Source organism: Crinia signifera, chromosome 3 (assembly GCF_055691185.1).
Source record: "Crinia signifera chromosome 3, ASM5569118v1, whole genome shotgun sequence".
Classification (NCBI taxonomy): domain Eukaryota; kingdom Metazoa; phylum Chordata; class Amphibia; order Anura; family Myobatrachidae; genus Crinia; species Crinia signifera.
The window spans coordinates 32,514,425-32,541,365 of NC_139219.1; the positions used below are offsets into that span (position 1 = coordinate 32,514,425).

Sequence of the window (26,941 nt, forward strand, 5' to 3'; positions counted from 1 at the left end):
CCCCAACAGGTTTTCAGCTTACCCCCAGGGGTACGAGTACCCCAGGTTGGGAACAACCGTTCTAGAACATGGATTGGTAATGTGCTGCCCTCCAGATGCTGTTCTGCCAGCATGCCCTGCCACAGATGTGCTAATTGCTGGTTGGTGTCTGATACATTGTAGGTTGTGTATAAGAAAATCTTTGGAAAAAAACGTTTTGTAAATACAGTTCAATTAACTGCAGAACTTACTGCAGGCATTTAGCTCCCGGCATATGAGTTTGGAAGTGTTCAGTTCCTGCTGCATAAACCCCAGAGGCTTGCACTTAAAATGGATTTCTGCTCACACCTCAGGACAATGCAGATGGTAACTCTCATCAATTGCAGCTTAAGGCCCATACACACTGGGCAGGTTTGAGCGGCTTTCAGCTCAAAGCCGCCCAGTGTGTATACCAGCAGATGAGCGGCTTTGCATAGCGCTCCGGTTTTCAGCGCGGCCATTTGAATAGATCCAAACACTCATTCCAGGGGTTTTATCCAACACTGCATATACTTAAAGTACAGCAATAGATGTGATTTTGCAGCACAACTAATGTTCTGCCATGTTGTACTGTGCAGGGCCAGAGATAGTTTGGACTGTGCCCTAGCTGGACTGTAAATCACTGTAATAAACATGTCCGGTGTGTGTGACATGCAGAAGTAGGCCGTAATATACCTGCACCTCAACAATAATGAAGATCCTCTTTATCCCATACATTTCCAAATGCAGATTTATATCGTTTGTCTACCACATTTTGTAAATGTTCTGGGAACTACAGAGAATTTTGTAGCATTCAAAACCTTTTTTTAAATGACCTATTAAACATATTCTAATATTTAGGTGTATTTCTGTTTCTGGCAGTGGTTAGATCAGACTGTTGTATCTTGGATCGTGTGTGTGTGTGTGTGTACCTTCTGCAGACACTGGTTTGTTCCAGACACAAAATTACTTGCTTTCTTTACTGTACTGAATCGGGCCCCTAATCTAACTATAGAGAGAGAGTTTTTGTCAAAGGACCGCCCACCTGGTATACATGGCTCCTCTATTTTTGGCACATAGGGCCCAATTCAGACTGGCGCGCTGATTACGTTCTAGTCAGTGGTGAGACATCCTTACTAGCCAGGAACATGCTGGATGCAGTCATGTGTGTCAGGATGTGAGTGCTGGCGGGGGGTCCGTGTGCTAGATGCAGTCGTGTGTTAGGATGTGAGTGCTGGCGGGGGGTCCGTGTGCTAGATGCAGTCATGTGTGTCAGGATGTGAGTGCTGGCGGGGGGGTCCGTGTGCTAGATGCAGTCATGTGTGTCAGGATGTGAGTGCTGGCGGGGGGTCTGTGTGCTGGATGCATTCATGTGTGTCAGGATGTGAGTGCTGGCGGGGGGTCCGTTTGCTGGATGCAGTCATGTGTTTTAGGATGTGAGAGTGCTGGCGGGGGGTCCGTGTACTAGATGCAGTCATGTGTGTCAGGATGTGAGTGCTGGCGGGGGGGTCCGTGTGCTAGATGCAGTCATGTGTGTCAGGATGTGAGTGCTGGCGAGGGGTCTGTGTGCTGGATGCATTCATGTGTGTCAGGATGTGAGTGCTGGCGGGGGGTCCGTTTGCTGGATGCAGTCATGTGTGTCAGGATGTGAGTGCTGGCGGGGGGTCCGTGTACTAGATGCAGTCATGTGTGTCAGGATGTGAGTGCTGGCGGGGGGGTCCGTGTGCTAGATGCAGTCATGTGTGTCAGGATGTGAGTGCTGGCGGGGGGTCCGTTTGCTGGATGCAGTCATGTGTGTCAGGATGTGAGTGCTGGCGGGGGGTCCGTGTACTAGATGCAGTCATGTGTGTCAGGATGTGAGTGCTGGCGGGGGGTCTGAGTGCTAGATGCAGTAGTGTGTGTCAGGATGTGAGTGCTGGCGGGGGGTCCGTTTGCTGGATGCAGTCATGTGTGTCAGGATGTGAGTGCTGGCGGGGGGTCCGTGTACTAGATGCAGTCATGTGTGTCAGGATGTGAGTGCTGGCGGGGGGTCTGACTGCTAGATGCAGTCATGTGCGTCAGGATGTGAGTGCAGGCGGGGGTCCGTGTGCTGGATGCAGTCATGTGAGTGCTAAAAGTCTTAACAGTAGTGAGTGTGAGCGGTTCTCCATCATCCTGATAGGGGTGAAAGCACATTGTCACATTACCAGCCAATCAGTATGAGCCTGCCTGTCACCGTTTACAGCAGACTGACGTTCCCCTGACCGGCAGCTGGCGCTTCTCCAGGGATAATGTGCTTGCCCTATAGTTCCACAGGGGTTATATGAAGGGGCGGTAATTGCAAACATTTGGTTATGACCGTATTACTTGTATCACAGTCCTCTCTATTCACTATAATGTTATTTATATTGCTCGGTGAGATTCCAGAAGCTGCCTCCTGATATGGTGCCGCAGGTGTCAGCAGGGTCTGTGTGGTCTCTGCTATATGCAGGAGCGCACTTTGTGTTCTCCTACAAACTCGGTATGCAAACAATTTCTACTACTCTGATGCAGATGAAAGTCCTCCAGTACCTAGAAATAACCATTAATATCAGGTGGGATATCTGTGGCGCTGTCCTGTGTATCTGCTGTGTGATGCGTAATCCTGTGTGTATATATATAGTGATCAGTGAGTAACTGGTGTTCCTGATGTCCTGTATATAGTGATCAGTAAGCAACAGGTGTTCCTGATGTCCTGTATATAGTGATCAGTAAGCAACAGGCATTATAGTGGACTATTGCTGCGTTTAAATCCATACTGCTCAGTGCTGCAGTCACGCTGCTGCAGTGAATAGGAAGCTGATGAGTCCCACAAATACCTTGATTAGTATCTTTAAATCCTTGGTATTACAGGACTCATAGCACACTAGATTGAACTGGGGGCAGTGGATGATACTTACCGTCTCGGTTCCGGTTGCATTATCCGGTCCTGTCAGGCTCTCCCAGCTTCCTGTATAATAGCATCCTGCATTCCAGTCTGGGAGCGCACTGTGCAGTGACATCATTTCAGCATCAAGTTCCCAGCCAATCAGTGACAGAGCAGCTGTGTCACGTGACTTCAGCTCTTCTACTGCTGATGAGCCTGGGAGAGGACTGGGCAATGAGCCTGCCAACCAGAGCAGCCCCTTCTGTCCCTTGCCGTGTGACTAAGGTTAGGGGGGACAAGGAAGAAGGAAGGGGTGTTGGGTTATCTGTGAGCATGGTGGTGGGTTGGGGCAGGTGTATGGTGTGCTTCACCATATTTATACATCTAAGGGGCAGACTCGCTTGGTTGCAGAATGAGTGGTGTGCTATGATCCTTCAGGGACTGACTTCTATTCAGTTAGAGCTGCCAGCTCTCTTTGTAGGTGTGAGCAGGAACCGCCCCTGGGCTCTTAACAGCAAGGATCAGAACGTGTGGCTAAACCTGCGGATACAGTGACTAGGTCAACATTGGCAAAAGGCCGACACAAGCTTAAGATGGACATCGTTGACCTGAATGAGGTCGACAAGACTTTTTCACTTATCTTTTTTGGAAAGGTGGTTTTTCCTACTTTACTATCCCAATGGGCATAAAGTGAGAATATACTAGTGTGCCCAGCGCAGTGAGGCACCGTGCCCGCAGCAGGGTGATCGCAGCGGTACACTTATGTGGTGTCTGTTGACATAGACACAAAAAAAAAAGAGTAAAAAACTCATGTCGACCATGTTAATGTCTACCTAAAGCTTATGTCGACCATGTCAATGCTGACCAAGGGTACATCAGCCATTCTTAGTTGTCGGCCTAGACCTTGTCTATCATCTATACCGTAACCGTACTATTTACCTACCGTGCACAACCACACAGCAGGTTTAGAGGGCACATGGTTCAGTTTGTAAAATGTATGTTGTGGTTCTAAACTCGAGTTACTAGTATTGGTTGTCTATCGCAGAATAATGGGATAATATACCACCGTCTTAATGAAGGCCCACTCGTATAGAATTCCCCCTTAATCGTGAGACCACCACATCAGTAAGGAGGAGTGGGTTCTCCAGGATAAATACGGATGACTAATGGAGGGAATTCTGACAGGTGTCAGGTAAGTATACTCACCCTTCCCCCAACCCACCCTTCTTGTAGCCTAACCATAACTCTGCACCCCTATCCCTGGCTTGACCCTAACCCACCCCACACACTCCATTGGCATCTTGATCCTTTGGAGAATGCAGCGCCAGTCTTCTAGCTTCAGTCTGGCTGCTGACATCAGTATAGTGACTGCCGGCATCATGACTGCAGGGATGCTGACTGCAGTGGAGCTTCAGCCTGTGTGCACTGGCTGACTGCAGTGGAGCTTCAGCCTGTGTGCACTGGCTGACTGCAGTGGAGCTTCAGCCTGCGTGCACTGGCTGACTGCAGTGGAGCTTCAGCCTGCGTGCACTGGCTGACTGCAGTGGAGCTTCAGCCTGCGTGCACTGGCTGACTGCAGTGGAGCTTCAGCCTGCGTGCACTGGCTGACTGCAGTGGAGCTTCAGCCTGCGTGCACTGGCTGACTGCAGTGGAGCTTCAGCCTGCGTGCACTGGCTGACTGCAGTGGAGCCTGCAGTGTTTGCTCCTAGCGAGCGATGCGGTGCACTTTATACTGTGTCCATGTCAACTTTGTTGACATTCAGGTTAAAAAAAAAACCAGTGAAAAACCCAATGTCGACCTTTTGAGTGTCGACCTAGACATTGTCGAACTAATGACCTTTTCCCTTGTCGACAATCATGCTGTAGACCAAATGATCCCAACCCTTTTGCATGCATACGTGTAACGGCGCTGCTGCGTGTTATTAGATGGTGATCTGCTAGCATTTGATGAGCTTGTGGAACTAGATATAGCTATTCTGAGTACGCACGCCGTCTCGGAGCAGCTACCTAGGTGACTGTGAATCGCTCAGCATCTGTTCTTCTACCTCTGTAACCGGATTCCTAAAGCCGTTACACATGGCCTCACGCAGGTGAGCAGTTACCGGTGTGGAATGCTGTTAAATTAATCAGCCAGTCTCCTCCTGTGTCCTAGTTGCTTTGTTACACTTTGGCGACTCCTTGACTGGCTCAACTCCTTGCATTGTGTAGATTGCTTTTGAGTATTGCAGTGAAATGGTCTTCTGATAATCGGGCACCCAGTCTGTGAAGGAAGCGCCATCTATACCCGATCCTGCCAAGCCGCACCGCACTGCAATCAGGAACAGGGCTCAAAACATGTGAACATTTTTACTGTATTACAGCGACACGCTTGATAAATAGGCCCCCGCTTGCGTGACCTAAACCTTTATGCTTACAGCTTTTGCACACATACTTGCACCTGCGGTACTTGGCAGCCTTATTGCGCTCCTTACACTTGGATTTTCAGGTGTAACTCTGCACTGCTCATATAGCAGACACCTGGCAAGTGCCAAGATACGTTGCCGATTGGTTTCGTTGCTTGCTGCTGTGTTACACGGTAATCAGCATTGCACTTTGCACACCAGAAATTGCCCTGTATTCTTAAAGGTCCACGATTGTAAAATTCCGTATAATTCCGTATAAAGGCTCAAACCCACGATGCCAACATTTGGGATAATTTAACACCATGCAACACTTATCTGAACTGGGTTCCTGTATTTGTCTTCCTGTTGTTAGGTAATGCAGTGCTTTGTATTGCTATCTCTAAGCGCCGTGGTCATGGCTTCTAACATGGGGATATGGTTGGTTGGGCGACCTAAAGAGGTTCGACAGTCATTGGGTCGACATACTGGAAGGTAGACATGGCACAAGGTCGACAGGTGGTTCGGTCGACACAAACATTAGGTTAACATGGTCTAGGTTGACAGTCAAAAGGTAGACATGGGTTTTTTGGGTGGTATTTTATACCCTACCATCCACTAGGGTGGTGATTTTCAACCTTTTCCAGGTCGCAGCACACCGGCTAAGACTTTAAAATTGCCAAGGCACACCAGCAGTCCCCATTGTTATTCCACATACCTGCCCTTACCTGCCTTAGATATTCCAAGCACCTGCTCCCCCTTACAAATAACACACACAAATCTACCTGCATTGTTATTTATTCCCAAAAAGTTGGCTCAGACTGGAATCCTCAGTCCCCCACTGGAGGCCTTCTGCACATGCGCCGGGACGCGCCTGGTGCCTGGAACGCATAGGATGATCTAATGCACAGGCACGTCCCAGTGTCACCTCCATAGGACAGAGCTGCGTGCGTACACACAGCGCCGAGGCCAAGCCGCACGCCCGCCCTGCATGTCAAAGTAGTGCTGGTGACTTGCTGGGTCCCGCGGCCTGGCGGCACACCTGTCAGGCCCAGCACACCGGTGGGAAATGTCTGCACTAGGGTGTGGTTGGAGAATAAAATAGCCTGAAGCATGGCGAGTGCAGCAAGCCATGCGATGGGATGCGGTGCACTTAAAACTGTGTCCATGTCAACTGTGTTGACATTCGGGTATAAAAAAATCAGTGAAAAACCCCATGTCGAACTTTTGACTGTCGACCTAAATCAAGTTGACCTAATGCTTGTGTCAACATAACCACCTGTCAACATAACCACCTGTCAACATAACCACCTGTCGACATAGACACATGTAGACCTAATGACTGTCGGACATCTTTAGGTCGACCCAATGATCCTATTCCCTAATATATGTGACGTTTGCATGCGTTCACTGATTTGGGTTTCTTCCTAGTGTACTTTGTTTTTTTAGTGCAATCCAATAACCAGTAGTTGGCGATAGAGTAGAAAGTACGGGGCGGCCTGTCTTCTACTTCCTCATGGACCCGGCCATGCGCTGGAACATTGCACTAGAGGAAATACATACAGGAAGACCAGTCTGCTCATTATGTGGCGCTCTCCTGGTTGGCAGGTGAAACCTAAATGATTTCTTTAGGCTGCGAACTTCTGGGCTAGTGGGCAGAGACTGGGGCTACCAGGTCCATTGGAGAATGTCTGCTGATCAGACGAGTGTTAGCTCTTCTCGTTAACTCACAGGAAAACAGCGGCTAAGCGTGTACAGCGGGATGCCTTGGAAAAAGGACATTTATTTTTTGCAGTCCGTCTCCACAGTCCCAGGTTTGTTTATTTCTCTAGTCTGAATTTGCAACTTTTATCAAAAAGGAAAAAGTTGTTTTTTGCCTTTAAAACTAACAAACAAGAGACTTAATACTTTAAAATCCTCTGGCAAAATCTATGGAAAAATCTGCACTTTTGCTAAATCTGACCTGATTCTATTTCCCCCTTAGTCTCTCCCGCTAAGCACCCTCCAGCTGTAATTGGCTCCAGAGGGATGTCTCTGCTGCTGCTGCCACCACCTTTGGGGCTCCTGTCTGACAGGTGGTCTCCTGGGACTTCGGGAAGCAGAATCCACCATCACCCCCCAAAGCTATTGCTCTGTGGCTACTGGCAGGTGGCCACCCCATACTGTTGATATGGGACCCTGTGGCACAGGTATTAAACATGTAACATACACTTATATTTCTATACACAAAACAAGAATTGACTCTGTGCTGAAAGTAAGTCAAATGTGCGTCTCGTGTCTGGCGCTGCAGAGCATTGTGCTGCCTTATTAATTGATAACAGAACTTGGAGTACTTGAAATTGAAAGTAACCGCATAGTATCTGAGATCACACAATTATTATTTTTTAGTACAAAATAATTATTATTTTTTAATGGTGGTTCACATGATAAACAATGTACATACAGTGACATGATCTGCAGTTAATAAGGAAGCTTTTATAATGGATTTGTGCAGTCCAGGAACATTGTGGATGACTCGCTTCTAATATGAGATATAATATGAGATGAGTTAACGCGATTTCTCTTCTTTTTAGTTCTTATTTGAGTTCTTATTTGAGACTCTTGCTTTGCACAGAAGCATCTGGAGGGGATTTGTCACCTGCATGTAGAGCCGCCTTCGTCATATGTGTTTAAGTTACCTTTTAATCATCCGTACGACGTGCGTGGTAGTGTACATAGTCACGCACATCACTTGTGTGTATACAAATTTGCCCTCATGTTTACCTCCTACGAATCTTCTTTAGAGCCTTCTTTTCTGGCACTTACAGACACTTCTAAAGGGGGGAAATTTTTGTTTTGTCATAGTAATGCAATTCGACTGTAGCTCTAATAGGGTGCCCCCCCCAGATGTAGGAGAAAACAATTGGATCATCCCTGAAGTGTGCTTTAGTAACTGGCAGTGTGTGTGGTTGCATCTGCCAGAAGTATTGCTTTGTACAGTGTAAATACACGGACCTGTGCCAGGTTATTTTGTTACAGGGGTGTGTATGGTCACATTCTCTCTCTCTTTGTATGTTTACAGCATGTGCTATAACGGGCCCTTTATTGGGTATACCTGCTCGCTGGTGCAGATCTCTTGCATACAGCGGAAGATGATCACTTCTTGTTCAGACCATACGCCAGAACTGGGGAGCGAAGTAACTTTTACCCCAGAATAGTTGCCAAGCACAGGGCCAGTGACAGAGCGGAATCTCTGTGGCTGAAGGCTTTGCTAATATGAGGCAGGTAAGAAGTCAATGAACCACACGTGTTCCACCAGTGGCATGTATACGCACACAGTGGCCAATTTTTTTTTTTATTTGGTTCCTCTCCTGTCCGCAAAAAACTAACTGGTTACAGCAGACAGAGGCCACTGACACTTAACAGTTCTCCTCCTGGTCTGGGTTTTCTCAATCATGCTGATAAGAAGGTCAGAACTTGGGGTAAACATGGATTGTGCTAGTACTGTATAACATGGGGGGGGGGTCACACATTACACCCCTTAATCCCTAATGAACATTGTTGAATTGCCACAGCCTACCTGAGGTATTGTTGCTGAATGTTCACCCACCCCCCTATGGTCATTCTCTTTTGTTGACAGCTGGTTAGTGTCACACAGCCCATCATCTACAGCTGGAGGTCTGTGTATGTCAGTGGTTGCCACAGTCACCAGAGCGCAGAACAATAGGGCACCATCGGAATGTGGAAGAACAGGAGATGACCGTGCAGACACCAAATCTGCAGCAACTGCGTAATCGGGCGACCAATTGGTGCACATGTTGACACCAGAGCACATGGACCCCCAATTATATCCCTTTCACGCTCGCAGAGCCAGGTCATACCCGGGAATGCGTTCCCGGATGCTTCCCTGGACTCTATCCGGGAATGTACCCTTTCACACTGCACTCAGACCTGGGATTGACCCGGGACAGCCCAATTCACATTGATCCTGGGAAATCCCTGCAAATACATATGCATGTTATTAGAAATGGACTCCAGTGCTCTGAAAGATGACCTCAGCATTTGTGAGCCCAAGAAAGCTCCAATCAGCTGCTTTTTTTAAGTCCCGTGCACCCAATCCCAGTTACGGGACCATTCACACTGACCGCATCCCGGGTCGATTCCGGAATCTACTCAGGTCAGGACCTGGGTTGAAATACCGGGATGTTCATCCCGGGATATTCTTGCAAGACCCTTTCACACTGAGCTAAATCCCAGGTTGATGCGCGTTCATGTGCAAAAACCTGGGATATTTTTGCAAGTGTGAAAGGGGTATTGGTGTTATGTGGTGCACTGCAAGGGTCTGAAACAAGTGCAAAATACCTTAAACTACCAAAAATCTACTAATTGATCATTATTAATACGGGCACTTCCAAGAGTCACCCCCGTTATATATTGTACTGTTTGCACATGCAGGACACCCTATATTTTTAGGGCGTCTAGCATAAGGATTTAATTGTTAAAGCTGGATGGAGGGGGAGGGTCAAGGCTTCTTATTTCTCTCCCTTTTCTACAAACTGTTATCCTGTTCTGCTTCTATCCTGATCAGTCAGGTCCAGCACCAGTCCTGGGCAGCCCTGAGCTGGCAGGGGTTATGGATTCCCCAGGGACTGTGTTTTGCTAATCACTAAAGTGTTGGACAGGGCTGGCATGTCCGAGTGAAGGTGCCTGTTGTGGTGAAGCCGCACAGGACCGCGGCACCTCGATAAGTGTGACCGCTGCGCTGTTGGATGTGTAAGATGGCAGCGTATAAGACCAGAAGCGGCTGCCGTGTGTGCAAGGTGTTGGCGGTTGTGGGATAAATCATTGACTGAAAGACAAATACAGATCTCACTGTTTCATCATCCTCATTAACAATAATTGCTTATAACGTGCAGAAGAACCCATGTAAATCAGGGACTGATACTTTTGTACAGGAGTTCTACTGCTGAATACGGTCACGGTTCCTGAGTCATCACTAAGCTGTTTTGCAGAATGTACAATATTAAGAAAAGATAAAAGGCAAAATATAAATGTGTGCGCTCACTTTGCAGGGCTCGCTGGCTCTCTGCGTACTAATGCCAGGTGGCACCTGACAGTCTCAGCAAGTTGCGGAAGGATTTGTAGCTTGGCTTACGGACTGGCTCAGTAGTCTGTGACCTATTTACTTGGGGGAAGTTCAGCTGCTGTTTGTATCTCTCCTCCAGTCTCTGGTACCAGCACTGTGGAAGCTTACATAGCAGTGACATGGTACAAAGCAACCAGTGAGCCTGTCCTGGTATGGCCAGTGTGACCGCAGCCTCCATTATGGAGCATTATAATGTTATAATGCTTTCTATTACATATAGGTTGCTTGTTATATTTGGCAAACCGGGGAATGATATAGTTGTCCCCTTTTTTAAAAAATTGTTTTGTAATTAGTTTTTTTAAAATCTTTTATGCTGTGATGTAAACATAAAGGAGTGATTTTAATTGAATCATCATGCTGCTGCCACCAGATGGCGCTGAAGTGAGCAATTCAGATGTTGCATCATTTGGGCACAAACAGCTGCGGATCACACACCCCTCTCAGCTTGCCGCCGCCAGTCCTAAGGTGCAAGCTGAAATGTGTGATAAATCAGCAGTACCGGTTGAGTGCCTAAATTGTTGTTAAGGGTACGTACATGCGGCATACACACACACACACATACCCATTCCAAGTGTTCTGTCCTGTTGGTAGTTGTTCGAAGGGGCTCTAAAGATTGTAAGGTCTTACGAGCAGCGCCCTCGTGTCTTTCCATCCCTCACTTATACCATCTACTCACCACGTCCATCAGTGGCAATAAACCTTTATGTTCAGCCGGCAATACTGCTATGGGGGTTGTGTTGGCTTAACAATGTTAGATCGCTTGTATCCCATGGTCCGCAGTGTTTTGTACCGAGAGTCGTGCACGGTTACTATTCATGTACAGATTGTTTCCAAGCATTTCCAAAGTGGGAGACAAACGTGTTACAGAGTTTTCCATGTTGGAATCCTTGCATAACATAATGAGCGGTTACTGGGTATTTTTGTCTTCTGTATTTTTTGTTTTACACATGGGGGCAATTCAGTTGTTTGGTTGGAGCACCCATCAATTTTTGTGTGCCTATTCTGCCGCGCTCAAATACACTTTGTGCAGCTAAACCCATCTATAATAGTAAACACCAAACAAAAAACCCAAGATAGGTCACCACGTAACCGCGCTGTGTGTTCAAAGCTTCAGTGGGTCTTACTTTTTGGCATAGGACATATAATCCCACTTGATACAGTACCCACAATATATATGCAATATAATGAAGTACAGTTTTAATATTAAAAGTGCAAATACAATATCACAGGTACATATAAAAGATCCACATGAGCCATGAAGTGCTAAGGTAGGTGGTCAGATGGGTTCTATTTAACAGAGGAGATGGAACTGGTTGGAACTGTTCAAATATAGCATATGGAAAGGTGTCCCACGGGTAGGGTACAGCCGCCGAGTGCTGATCTTATTCTTCAATTGGCTTAAGTCACTGGTCTACACGGACTAATTTCCTCAAGGTCCAAAGAGCAAGTGGACCTGTGCTTCCTTAGGACGTTGTTTGGTACTTGTTTCTTAGAGCGGCGCCCAGTACGCATTTAGCGTACTGGGCTATTCTCCTTAGTTAAATCGCATCTCATCGGATCGCACAGCTTCTATAGTGGTATGCAATGCGATATTTCTTTGTATAAGCACCATTAAGTGCACAGGATTGCTTCTACAATGAAATATCGCATAGGATCGAACGGCATCATACAGTGGGTGCGATCCGATGCAATGCGATATTTCCTTTTATAAGCAGCCATATGACATGTTATGGGTGCTTACAATTATACCCGTAGGACATGTCATAGATGATTACAATGTCATACGGGTACAATTGTAAGCACACCACGGCAACCCGAAGCATGGCAAGTGGCGGAACGCATCCTCCGACCTTTTCATACCCCCACTATCCACATCGGCGTGGAGTTGATTTTATAAAGTGTGGCGAGCGCACGCGGATTACATGACGTGTTCCACATCCCCTCGCGGGGCTCGGTGGCTCACTGCACTCGCCACACTTTTTAAAATCAACTCAAGGCCGACGTGGATAGTCGGGTATGAAAAGGTCGCAGGACACGTTCCGCCGCCACTCGCGGGACTCAATGCGCTCGCCGTGGGTAGTGGTGGTGTTTTATGAACACATTCACACCTGCAAAATCATGCAACTGACACAGTAATGACGACATGTGTTAACTAAGAACTATAATTTACTTAAATAATTAAAAAGCATAATGTCAATGGTAATATGAAGAAAGAATCAATGTAAAACAGTTAAAGATTAATTAAGAACATCAAATAAATTGTAAACTGTGACACATTATTTAAAATTATTTCGTCGTCCTTAGGGAGAAGTGTCAGGGTGCACAGGATACGATTACATGGGTTATCCCCACCCAATGTTTTTCGCCACATAAACTCCTGCAGGTACGATTGTAGCATGTGTCTTGCGGTGCCCCGATGGTAATTATTGCGCCATTTGCATGCGCCCCACATTCTTTCTATGTTCTGGGTATGAACCCCTGTGGATGGGTCTAAGAAATTATAGTGGTGGTTAACCTGGGCGTGCCGATATCCTGCCAATTGGAGCTGATCAGTGCTATACGCCCTCCAGCAGTCTGTGTAAATCGTAGATCCAGGCTCAACATTATCAATGATAGCCGTCATCAACGTGCTGGCATCGCGGGTGGGCACCATCGTCAGGAAACACTGTCCTGTTTCTCTGCATATTCCCCCAAAAACCCACTGCTGGGGTAACATCCTGCCAACATGACTCTTTCTCCTCACAAACATACTATCATCCACCTCGACGATGCGATCTGGTCCACCGATACGGCGCTGTGGCTGCGCCATGAGGTCCATCGAGCAAGCCTCCCGCATCCACTTATTGTATAACACAATGGGTTTTTTTTTCAACATATCCAGCTGTTGCTGACAGTAGTCGATGAATATCAGCTCCTGCGCCCATGAATATATAAACCTCACCAAGGTGAGAAAGTGTAAGCGGCACCCTGGAAACCAGTGTGCCACTCTGAGGCTCACCTTTAGGCGGCAAACCTTGACATTGCACCGCCACATACCTTCCTTCACACTTAGGTGCATTATCTGTCCATTTGCGCAGTTCTTCGCCACCGGTAGGAGATTATGGCGCTGAAAAAACTCAATAGCCTCCTGAGGCAACGAGAACCTATTCAGGGAAGCAGCCATATCGTCACCTTTCACAAAATACGAAAACTCTCTCACCGTAAAACAGCAGCTCAGAAATACACTTACACTTCTCTTAGAAAATCACCTCAGAATGATTTCTGAGAGGATGTGATGGGGCGGGAATCACAGTGAGCCCGGGAGCGGTACTGAAAGCGGTAATTTCACTACGGTACCGTACGTACAGAAATTGGACGCCGTGCTAGGAAAGAAGTACCCATTGTTTAAATCCATTTTGAGCAGTCGAATCTGAATCACTAAACAGAACCAAACTATAAATCCCATGACTCCTAGGTGTGATATAAAGCTTTACGTCACAGCAATATATTGTCGTTCACTTTTTATTGAATTATCCGAGGTACTAAGACCAGATGTGCCCTTACGAGGTGGCTGGTACTTTGGTGTAGTGTGATGGCCTATTCTGTATGTTTTCAAACGTGTCCCCGGGGTACACACAAGCATTCGATTTGCAAGTCATGTGGACAGACAGTGTAAATTGAGATACTGAGTTGTTCCTTCCTTTGTCCTGTCATCTCATACCATACCTGACACAATGACTAGCTGGGGAGGCCACGGCCGTGAGATTACACAGTTATGTTTGTATTTCCTACTCTCCTCCCTCAGATTCTGTGATGCGATTTGTACACATTGTTGTAATCTCCTCACAGTGATTAATAAAGACACAGGAGGCTTTTATTTTGCCATTATCCTAGTGACTGAAGGGTTTGCATTCCTTGTAATCATCGACTCCTGCCCTCGTACATGCCTGTCCGCAACGATCCGATGCACACTGGTACGCGAGCACTTAAAGCTGATGACTGTGCAAACAACATTTATGCTCGCTGCCTCCAGGGTGACAAGCAGACATGTGCACGGTGTCCCCAGAGAGCACTTTTAGCAGAGCGACTGGTACGTTAGTCGGGTTTAGCCATTCAGCGCGGCTTAACGCGGCACGACAATGCAGTGGCCATCCGAACAATTCTATAGCGCTTGTCTAAAGTGATGGGGGAAAAAATGCAATTATGGGGGTCCATTAAATCATTGAATTGTGCTTGTTGCACCCAAAAGCGCCAGGTTTAGCCGGGCAGAGAGGTTAAACATCTGAAGTCTTGGAGTACCCAAACCACAGACTTAACAACAATTCAGGATCACCACTTCAGGATGTGAGCAGAAATGTTCTCCTGCTGCGTTCCTGCTCTGTCAGGCACCATTTAATTAAAGCCATGGTAAAATCAATTAAAGTCCACCTTTTTAGATGAGGTGTAAAACAAGATGTTCTCGATTGGGGGTGTAATTGGAACTGATGAGCTCGGTCTCGCACCCAATACAGTAAATAAACAACATTTGAAAACTTTGGGGGTTAGTTAATCCTGGATCCCAGAGTGCATGTCTCTGTTATTCCATGCCCTTACTGATGGAGAAGGGTTTGGTGCTGCCTCATTAGCGGTGAAGGAATGCTGCTGTAATAATTAGGTTGCATTTCTTATTTTGAAGTGAAACAAATTACAGAGTCGTCTGCGCGCTCCTGATCCCTGCTGTAATGAACAGATTATTTTCTTTGCAGCCGTCGGCTCAGGGTTGGCCAAGGTTACACAGAGAATCTCTTCACAGCGCGATAATTCGTTACCGGCACTCACTTTATGTAGTGCTAGAGGGCAATAAAAACAAATGGCTAGAAAATGGTAATTCCTGTGGCTGAAGAGCTCGGTAGCGCTGAGGAATGTGTCGCACACCTTGCTGCCTGGTGTAACTTGGTACACTGTTGGTTTTACTGCTGGCAGCACCACAAAGCTCACGGCACCAACTTTTACCAGCGACAGTTATAAATAGTTATTGTTTGTGCAGGAGAAAGGGAAGGAATGATGTCGGACTTTCTTTGTATTGAAACAGGTAGAGCACAAAAGTGTAATTGTCTAGTGTTACCAAATGTGTGGTCCTTTCTATACATCTATATATGGTTACAGGTATATTCCATATAGGGCTGTAATGCTTTTATTGTTTACAGTTAGATGAGATGCCTGCTACACAGTAACATTTTGCCATTGCATGTAAGCAGCACTCAATGGTCATAGTGGGATTGCTGCGTTCTGTGGTTCTATGTGTGTTTCATGTCATTCATCCTCCCACCAACAGCACAAGGGCAAAGCTTTTACCATAGGTGCAGGGAGTGCAGCTGCTATGGGGCCCAGAGCTGAGAGGGGCCACCTTCCCTGTCACAGTAACATGTGTTATATACAGGGTGTAACTACCATAGGTGCAGGGAGTGCAGCGGCTATGGGGCCCAGAGCTGAGAGGGGCCACCTTCCCTGTCACAGTTACATGTGTTATATACAGGGTGTAACTACCATAGGTGCAGGGAGTGCAGCTGCTATGGGGCCCAGAGCTGAGAGGGGCCACCTTCCCTGTCACAGTTACATGTGTTATATACAGGGTGTCGCTACCATAGGTGCAGGGAGTGCAGCTGCTATGGTGCCCAGAGCTGAGAGGGGCCACCTTCCCTGTCAGTTACATGTGTTATATACAGGGGTGTAGCTACCATAGGTGCAGGGAGTGCAGCTGAGAAGGGGCCACCTTCCCTGTCACAGTTACATGTGTTATATACAGGGTGTAGCTACCATAGGTGCAGGGAGTGCAGCTGCTATGGGGCCAGAGCTGAGAGGGGCCACCTTCCCTGTCACAGTTACATGTGTTATATACAGGGGTGTAGCTACCATAGGTGCAGGGAGTGCAGCTGTTATGGGGCCCAGAGCTGAGAAGGGGCCACCTTCCCTGTCAGTTATATATGTTCCTGACTAAATTTTTCGCCAGGTGAAATAAAAACGTGAATATTCGCTTATAAGTATTCAATCACATTTTTTAAGTACATTTTTTTGGCATGATGCAATTTCATTTTTTTATTTGGCGAATCAACTTGGTGACAATGGACACAAATTCAGCAAAACATGTGAATATGCAGCAATTGTTGTTGCTTTACACCATTTTGGTCAATGCTGGATTTTTTGGTCAGGTGAAAAAAAAAAAAAGGCACAGGGAATGCAGTCCCTGGGTCGACAAGCTTATGGTCGACACCCACAAGGTTGACATGTCTTTTATATTTTTTTTTTGGTGTAGACCAACTTGGTTCATACTTTACCATCAAAGTGGGCATAGAATGAGAATATAATAGTGCACTAAAGAACCAGCAGAGCGCTTGGAAAATGGTGCTTAAAGTCCAGAAATATTTAGTTCTTTCTGCGTCAGAGCGCTCTGCAGCAGGAAGTTGAGAACAGAACCAAAAAATGGGAAAGTAGTTTCTCTGATATCTCTATCCTTGACAAAGGGGCGTCAACATTGGTACTGGTTGTATTAACTTTGAATACACTTTTTGAAATGACTCGTTGTTGGGACTCCCACACAGATCCGATCACACAACTCAAAAAGTATGTTCAGCAAATGGCACGCAATGCAATCTAGTCCATAACGCATACATTGTACCGTGTATGGGCACCTTTACAAAGTATAGAGGTGTCTTTCTGTGGTGAGTCTGCAGCTCTTGCAAGGTTGGGTAACTGGAAACAGCTGACTGTAAGGTTCCATGCACGGGTCTGTGGGTTAATTGGAACGGTCTGCGGTTTAGGTAACCTTTTAAGATGGAAAGTAATAATGCAGCTGTGCAGAATCTGGTGCTTTCTGTAATTGCCGTGGATAAGAAAAGTGCATTTTGTTGCGTGTAATAGAATATATTTTTATTTGGAGCCTAAATACAGAAATACTTTAATGGGAACAGATTTGTGGCGGGTTGGAAAAAGTTGAACCTGATCTTGCATAAGCGTGCCGGCTTTCATACACTCCTTATTTAGAAGTCCTCTCTGACTTGAATAAAATTGAGATTAATCTGTATTATCAGTTGTGTAGTGCATGGTATGCCTTCATGAAGGGTTCTTGGGGGTGAACCGTGTGTGTGTGTGTGTGTGTGGGGGGGGGGGTATATAATCCATTAATCGATTTTTGTTTTTATTGTAGTTATGGGCATAATAAATTCCCTTATGGTGTTTACACACGGGGGGGCGATAGGGGCTATAATCGCTGGGAATATGGTCGCAGGCGACCATATTGCCAGTGATTGGGAGTGTGCCCCGGCGATAAATCGCCAGGGGCGCGCTCCCGTTCAGCCCCTTTCTAATCGGTGGTCGCAGGAGCTTGCTCCTGCGACCAGCTAATTACCTCTGCGGCACCGCCAGCAGAGGTTCCTTTTCATCAGCGACCATCTCTGGTCGCTGATGCAAAGGAGACATTGGGCAATATATCTCCCCCCGTGTGTAGGGGGCTTTATAGTTTAATGGTTTCTGTGTGTTGGTGAAATTATTATTGTTAGTCAGTTATATAGTGCAGCAAATTCTGTTGTGTTCTAAAACTGGAAATGGTGACAAAACAAACTGGGTAATGAAAAGGTGAGAGGGCCCTTCTCACAAGCGTGCAATCTATAGAAATCTATGGTTGACCTAACGGGCCCTCGATGGCCGTGCCAAGCGATCACACTTGGTTTGGGAATCATGGGACCTTCGCAATAGTGGATTCCCTCTTGCAAAATGACAGTTAGAGTTGGTATCTCCTCCTCCTTCTCTTCAAGGTTTAGTACATAGACCCCAAAATGAGTTTGCATGTTATTGCTCAGGCCGCGACGTCTGCATTTTGTTGAGCAATGCCAGGTTACGGTCTATCCCCGCTGTGTCATTCCTGTCTCCCACTCCCCTTTCTGCTATATATAAATACTTTTGTCATTAACAACAATAAATTATGTCAATAAAAAAAAAAAAAATACTAAGGGGTCGATTTCTATTAACCCAGAAGGGTGCGATTTGCTGTCCGGATGGCGTTTTCACGCTGAAACTGCACCCGAATTTAACCCCAACTCACGCCCTTCACAGGGCTGAAATTTGCTCACACCCCTATGGAGGTGCGAGCGCTTTTCAGAGAATTCGGCCCGCCGTAAATTGTGCCGGGTGTCGTGATGATTCGCACTCGGCGACTCATCTGCACCCTTCGGGGTTAATAGGATCAACCCCTAAATGTCAGTAGTGATTGGAAGTGGCTCTGTAGGTTGTAAGCCCAACTGCTTATTTGTGTGCTAGTGATACCCCTTTCACACTCGCAAAAATATCCCGGGTTTGATGCACATGAACGCACATTATCCCGGGATTTCGTGCAGTGTGAAAGGGTCTAGAAAGAATATCCCGGGATGAGAATTCTGGGATTTCTACCCAGGTCCTGACCTGGGTAGATTCCGGGATCAACACGGGATGCTCAAAAACCCAGGATATTCTTGCGTGTGTGAAAGGGGTATAAACCCGCTCGATGCTAATGCTTCGAAAGCTAGTCTGCTACCTTGTTGTAAGACGTCCTAGTGCCTGGTGTAATGTCTAAATGGTTACATAAGTGTGCTGAGCTCAGATAATCCTTAACATAAGCATTTCCACGTGCAGCCTTTATTAACTAGTTTAGTGAAGTCCGTGGTTAGAAGGTGTAAGCAATACAATGTCTTCTGCTCGGAGTAACCAGACCCAGTCCTAATTGCAAGAGGTCCTATAATGAGAGAGAGAGAGAGAGCAAGCAAAAGATTATAAGGGAGAGCAGTCACGTATGACAGAAATTGTAAACCTGTGGCACTTGGCAGCATCTAGGGCTGAGGGATTATGATAAATGGTCTAAATTCATCATAAATCTGCCCAGAGCTTCATCATAGGCTTTCAGGGTGTCACTTTAGATGGGACGTTATGCAATTGTTGTATTTGTTTTTCCACAGAGAACAGGTTTAGCCATGTAAATGGGGATAAAGCCATTTAAACTATTGAACTATTGGGTGCAACAGTGAAACTGCTAAAAAAAAAACAAAAAAAAAACAGCAGTTCTTATATCTCACTTCGGGGGGAGGATGATGAGCACCCTCCATATCTATAATTGCGCGCGCAGAAAACAATTGCATTATCCTATTTTAACTTATTGCTCATTCATTCAAATAGTTAAGTGGCTCAATTTGACATTAGGGGTCTCAAAGATTGCAGATTTAGGGGGTATTCAATGCTGGCTGATATTTTCAGTACTCGGAAGATTGGAAACATCTGAATACTGCACACTAGAGAGTATTGTAAGCAATATTATTGCACAGAAAGGGTGGTCTTGCGGATATCGTTCACCATATCGTCTAGTGTGTACACTCAATATCGTTAACTATGCCCCTGCGCATCATTAACGATGATTGATGTCTGCAGAACATGCAGGTCAATTTTGGCTTTATAGCCTGTGTAGCGGGTCCTGGTGGCATCACTGAATGGCATCGGCAGCCAATATCGTTCAGTGTGTAAATGAAATGTAAAATCCATCTCTGCCTTTCAATGTTTCTACTTTTCATGTCGGCATTTTGACGTAGACCTATCTAAGCACTGTCTCCTAATCTACACCCATCTCACGAGGAGATCGTACATGACGAGTGCTCACAGGATTCCTTATGAGGAATGGGAAACTTAAATTGCATCTTTTCAACCCGTGCTCCAGCAGCCAGTCATGTAACTCTCCCAATGACGTTAGCACGAGGGTACTGGGTATAATGTGCGCTCACTGACATCAGTAGGCAGAGCCTGCAGAGTGAAGGCACCGGCGACCGCACAGGGATGGAATAAGATCAGTGTATTGTCTGTGACTCCTGTAAGGGCAGCCTTGTTCTAAGCCGGTGGCTTATTATCTGTATCACAAAGCACAGATCATGGCTGTCCTATTCCTCGGGTGAATAAGCCAATACTTTTTGTTATGACTGTACATAATGAGCTGTTACCATAACACACTAATGGAAGAGGGACAACATAAAATGACCATGGATGGTTACGTCCACATAAGGTACTGTTGTGTGATGCCCATGCTCCTAACATGCAGGAATGTGGGGGGGGGTGAGGGCACAGCACTGTACTCCCAAACCAGGGGATAATCAAAAGGAAATATGTGAACAGTATCAAGCGAATCAAATCCCAGAAGCTGCCAAGAAGAAGCTCCCACGACTCTTCCCATTACATTACTGTGTGCGTGCATTTATCTCACTCAATAATGGCTGCATGCCGTTCCATGTACGAGCTCCCCCCCCCCCCCCCCCCCCCCCCGGCACCCAATTATTCATCGCACGTCAGAGGGCTCATTGTTTAAAAATAAGTGACAGGAGCATATTATCTTGAGTTCCGAAGCTTCTCTTATTTAATTTGTAATGCGATATTATTATCTTTTACCTCTGGAGGCTTGGTGTTATTTTTAGCATTTTAGAGGGGGGCTGTATCCTAGCAACGAGCGGGACATCACCTCCTGGTGACATGCTGAAATAGCACTTCATTGATTCTAACTATCACGGAATAGCAGGGACACTGGGGTTGTCTCTGCTGTGTAGCCGAATCCTACAGAGTATTGCAGGGAGAGCGCATCACCGATATGGAACACTAATTACAGCTGTCTCAATGGATTCCTTACTGCAGATAATTCATTGACAATTTGCATTACCCCTCATGTAGGCTCATTTGGCCTCATTATATGTTACGGCGGGCTGATACAGTTGAGTTCACGTAACCCGGTTCTCAAGAGGATTTAATGCGGCGTTCTGATTGCATGCCCCTATTTTAAGGTTAAATGTCAAGACTTGGTTTAAAACCTCTGGGACCCCCTCCCACAATCCTATATAATAAAATGCTAATGTTGCTCCACCCCTCTATGGGGGGTTTGTTTCAAGTGTTTTGCATGCCAGCAGCCACTAGATGATGCAACTAGTGGAATGTTAGCCAATAATGGCATGTTTTGTTTTTTTTGGGGGGGGGGGGGGGGGGGGATTACTTGTAAAAAGGTTAAATGTTTGGGCTGTTAAATTGGTGGTACAGTTTATTCTTGCTGGTGGGGGTTGCTATTTCTTTCATTGGCTTAAATTATGTAATCACCCCACCTTGCAGGCATTCATTTGCACCTAAATTCAATGTGAAACTCTTTAATTTGCTAAATAAATCCTTTCTGCCAACTGTTTTTAAAAATAATGCAAAAATCAACCTTTTGACACCTTTTAAAGGACCCAATACTTATAGTCCACTTTTGGGTTACAGGTGACATTTGTCAGATATCTCCTTGTATCTAACGCAGCTAACCCCGGGCAGAGCGGCGGGGCAGGCGCTGCCTGTGTGCAGAGCGGCGGCGGGGCAGGCGCTGCCTGTGTGCAGAGCGGCGGTGGGGCAGGCGCTGCCTGTGTGCAGAGCGGCGGTGGGGCAGGCGCTGCGTGTGTGCAGAGCGGCAGGCTCTGCGTGTGTTTTTATTGTTTGATGGGGTCCCAGAGCAAAATAGTTTGAGAACCCCTGCCTTAGTGAATGGTAGGGCATGCGTAGAAATGCATCTGCACAGACGCACAACATCGGTCCTCTCTGCGTGCACATGGAGGACGGAATGGATCTGAATAAGGTACTAAGTGTAGCCAGCGAGAAACCTCAGATGCATATGGTGAAGATGAGTTTACCGGTGAAGAAAGGAGAGTTGGGATCTCCAGTTCTAACCATTGATCCCTGGAATGAAGCCTTCGTAATAACATAATGCATAATGGCACGGAACAATGGTTATTTCAATGCCTCATTTCCTTTTTTCATTAAAATAAACCTGAGGATGCTTTTTTTTTTTTTTTTACACCTGGGGTGAATGGATATGCGCTGTGAGCCGTTGTTACCAGTTTTCAATTGTTTCCAGTTATAGTTCTCTAATGGAAGCCTCTCCCGAGGGGGATGAGCAGTTTTCTGCCCAAAGTCAGGATTTTGGACACAGACGCAGTGCGCCTAGTTATTTGCACAGATATAACCATTTTACCCAGCTAAATCTGGCCTTTTTGGGCACACTCATGCCCATTGGCAAAACAATTCAATATCGCCGGCCAAAAAGGGTTGAGGGGGGGGGGGGGGGGCATGGAGAGGTCAAGTATACTTACCTAACCCGTTGTGATTCCCTCCTTTTTGACACCGGCATCGATATCCTAACCACAGGTCATCTGTATGCGGGAACAACAACATTTGGAAGAAGGGGAAAAAAAGTATTTGTGATTTTGCAAAGTGAAACGCTGTGATTGCAGGCCCTGCAGGTGCATCCTGAGGATACGGCTTTTTGACAGTATGTTCTCTTTAAAGTACAACGTTCTGTGTAGGATTGGGTTTTCCCACTTGTGAAGACATTGTACAAAAGCGGTGATTAGTCCATTGTAACCTATTAACCGAGATGGTCGGCATATAATAAAATGACAAGTATGAAGCGTATGGCCTAAGCGGCTCGCAGCAGCGCATTGGATGCTTAGCAACACAAATGCAGGAGGCCGTGCATACCACCACCCCCTCCAGCCTGCGTTCCACACCCTGCCTGAATTTGCAATTGCTAAAACCAGTGCGATCCCAGTTCTAGATGCAGATCGCGACCATCCATCACAGTTTTCATCTCTGACTGCACAGTAAGTCTGACTGTACTCACACCTGCAGTCACAAACCAGTCCTCGGCCCCGTCATGCCCGGGAAATGGGGGCGGCACTCCCTGTTTCCTGAACACTAGCTGCCCCCCCCCAGTGATTGCAGTCAGAGGCGTTTTTACATTTCTGAGATGCGAACACGTGACCTGGTCACATGTGCAGAATGTCTACTGAGCGTGTGCAGTTTCCCGATAATGCAGAAACTGCGGCCGTCCTATCCTGTCCCGGTTACTCACAATCAGGCAACCTGGCAGTTGGGATTCCAGCTTTGGCATACTGACTGCCGGGACGCTGAACGTGAGTATTATCCACTGATGCCTGTGCTGCTTTGCAAACAAACCACATGAGACCCAATTCATTACTGATTTTGAGGGTGAAGCCGCTCAGTGGCAGTATGGCGACATGGTGGCACTGCAGCAACCACTGTCTCTTTCCATTTGTCTTGTCTGCTCTATATACCTGGGCATCCCGTCACTGTCCGGTGTCCCATTGTGAGGCATTCTGATATCTGAAACTAAAATACCAGCGGCCATTTATGTAGGAATATGCAAAGAACTAGTCTCCTTTTTCCACGTTTGTCATAAAAAAGCAATTCCACTCTGACAATAGCGCTGACGGTAATGTCACTTATTCTGCGGCTTATTTCATACCAGAGCAATTATTGTTATTACTTTGCAATTCTCTTCCATTTCCGTTCAGCACCATCGTGATTCTGCCAGTTAGTGGTATGTTACCGAGAGGCCGCAGCGCTCCAGTCAGTATTCTCGACAGTACAAAATACTGAACAATCTATTTTTTAAAGATTCAAAACAGCCCTACATCTAAATTGACTTGCATGGTGCAGGGGTCCCCCCTGTGGGGGCAGTTGTGTAAACTGTGTGGTTGATCAGGTGACAGTTATGTTTTATACAGGAGTCGTACAAACTACTTTCAGCAAGAACAAATTTGTCCTATTTTGTAACACATGTACTGTGCAGACTACCTTCCATTGCACCCATTTGCGCAGCGTATGGGTTGTACTTTGACCATAATATAGTACAGAACTTTCATTAGAACCACTGAGCAACAGATGAACCGATCTGTGTAAGGTGCAGCTTCCATTAGCCTTGTGCTTTTACAGGTGTTACGGTAGTAAAACCAGGCGTGCTTTTGTTCCAGGCCAACCTGTGGCTCTCCTGCTGTTGTGAAAATATATGTTCCAGTGGGCCCTGTAAACTTTTTAGCAAAACTGCGGGCATGCTGGGAGTTTTGTGGTGTTGACTTTTTTTTTTTTAATGGTTCAGGTATGGTCGTCTCAGGGCCAATCAGAGGTGTCCGTCTAGCATCTGTCACAGACTGTAGAGTTCTGTTATTAAGGATAGGTGTAACCAGCCATGCAGGTGTACTCGCTGTATAACACGCACGCCCCTACTTACACGCTGTCTTCTCTTTTCAGACGCCACTTCCAATGACCAGCAAGATCTCTTCTGTCAGAAGCTGCAGCAGTGCTGTGTACTGTTCGATTTTATGGACTCTATAGCAGACCTGAAGAGCAAAGAAATAAAGCGAGCCACACTCAATGAGCTGGTCGAATACGTATCCACAAACCGGGGAGTGATCATTGAGTCTGCGTACCCAGATATCATAGTAATGGTAAGTCCTGATTCTTCACAGGTGACCTCTATGGAGATGGGTGTTTGCTTAAGAGCACTCTATGGGGCCCATTCAATGTTGGCTACCTAAACGCCCCCACACACTAGAACAATTTTTTTGCCGATACATTGGACGATCGGTAGGAAATCGGGCAATCGGCCAAAAAATCGTTCTAGTGTGTGGGGGCCTTTAGTGCTGGAGCTATTCAATTCCATCCTGTGACTAGCCGCGAGGTAGTACTTATTGTGTATTTCTGGTCACCATTAGGACGGCTTCGGGGCTAGTAAGAACCTGACATTTGCATCGCATGGAAGTCCTTCAATAGCTGCCTCGAGCTAAATTCAATAAAAAATCCCACACTTTGGCTAATGGGGCAGAAATGGGGGACAGTCGGCGAACGTACGTTTTAGGAAAGGAAAGTTGTAGCCCGCAGGCATGGCACACAGGATAAACTTGTGGCGCATTCACCAGGTTTTAAATAGGTGAATCGGCGCCAGGCACCACGTGTTGTAAATGGATTGTTCGATGTGTTTTTAACATGCTGTTTGTAGCGCTCTATGGATGGATACAGAATTGTATGTTTAAGATGCGTGGACAAAACTTTTATGAGAGATATTTTGTTAGGCAGCAAATTGTTCAAGACATTCTGGCATAGGAAGCGGTATGCTAATTACCTTCCCCTCGTGTGATCACCCAAGTACAAGCACTTTCTTTGAACTGCAGACGAAGGGCTGTCCTGCCTTGCTTTGTGTAACATGTCCCACCAGGTTTGCAGCAAATAGTTTATTTTCAAGAATTTCCTGTACATTAGTCACAGATACATGAGTGGCAGGAGGAAAACCATCTTTTCGTTTTCCAGTAGTTTTCCGGCATAATTTGTTTGTTAGGAAGTCGAACACAAACCTTATAGCTGCATAAACTATGGCCCTGCAGCTGTTGTGAAACTACACATCCCAGCATGCCTTGCCATAGTTTTAGCATTCACTAATGCTGCTTTCACATTGCCTAAACGTTTGATACCCGGTATTTTAAAACTTTATTTAAAACGGTATATTACCATTTTAAACCCCTTTCACACTGCACATAAATACCGGGTCTTAAGCAGGTTTGCAGTGAGTGTGAAAGCAGGACAGACAGTAGCTATAAGACTGCTTAGTGCATATTTAATGAGATGTTCATTACATATGTGCATATTTAATGAGCGGGTCAGACTCCTTACATATGTGCATATGAATGAGCCACTCATTACATATGTGCATATGTAATGATTGGCTCATTACATATGCACTGCGCTCTCATAGCTACTGCCGGAGTCCAATATACTGGTTCAGAGCCACTGGCTAAATCTAGTTCGCCAGTCTGGGTTATCACTGGAGATCACTGGCCCTGACAGATCACTCAGCGAGAACATCGATGTGCAGCGCTGTGTGCTGAGCGATCTACATCGCTCATCTCCTCATGTGTAGGCCCCATTAGTCATCTCAAAGATTTTAGGAACAATAATGATCTTGCCTTCTTGCGACAAACAGGAATGCTACACCCACAGTCTCTGCCTGTACTGGGCGGAACTGATGGGGGTCAACTGGCTGGTGAGGCCAGTTAGAATGTGCCTGCAGTGTGTCGGCTCAGTAGTGGACGACATTCGGATGACATGGTAGGAGCCTGAGCAGTAAAGACTGCGTAGGACCCAGGGGTAATAGCAACATACATGCCCAATATGTAGTGGGTGGAGTCAGTAACATGTAGTTACTGATTAGCGGGAATCCTCTATTAGCCCTGGTACCGTGAGACCACAAAACCTATGTTATGCCCAGCGAGTATGGGCAGCGATGACCGCTATCCTCACTGGTGGGGGGGGGACACACACTGAGCGGCTTTCCCCCTGCCCGGCGCTGTCAGTGGGGGACGGACGGCTTTGCCTAGCGCAGCGCTATGGATGCCATGTAATACCAGCAGATGATCGGCTTACCCGGCGATGATGTGGGAGCGTGGATCACCGCTGGGCCATACACACTGGGTGGCTTTGAGCTGAAAGCCGCTCAAACTTGGTGTTTTGAGCATCTTTCAGCTCAAAATCGCCCAGTGTGTATGGGCCGTCTTTGTAAATGGTGTTATTTTACCATTCTTCTGTTATTTCAGCCGGTGGGCCTTCCTGTGCTCCTGTCTTGTGTCCACTAAGGTTCCTGCAAAGTTCTATGCTGTGATTCAGATGTATCTTTCCTGTGACTGCAGCTGAGTGATATGAATGTGTTCAGTATCACTTACGGTTTCCCCT

General features: G+C 46.4%; 1 protein-coding gene across 2 annotated transcripts in view; it reads left to right on the top strand.

Moving 5' to 3' along the window:
- Nucleotides 1-26,941, top strand: part of PPP2R5A (protein phosphatase 2 regulatory subunit B'alpha) — a 74,888-nt gene that overhangs the window by 8,814 nt on the left and 39,133 nt on the right. For both annotated transcript variants that reach the window (XM_083175605.1, XM_083175604.1), the window contains exon 2: nt 24,470-24,666. In XM_083175605.1, coding sequence (XP_083031731.1) covers nt 24,470-24,666 — 197 coding nt within the window. The remainder of the gene's footprint in view (nt 1-24,469; nt 24,667-26,941) is intronic.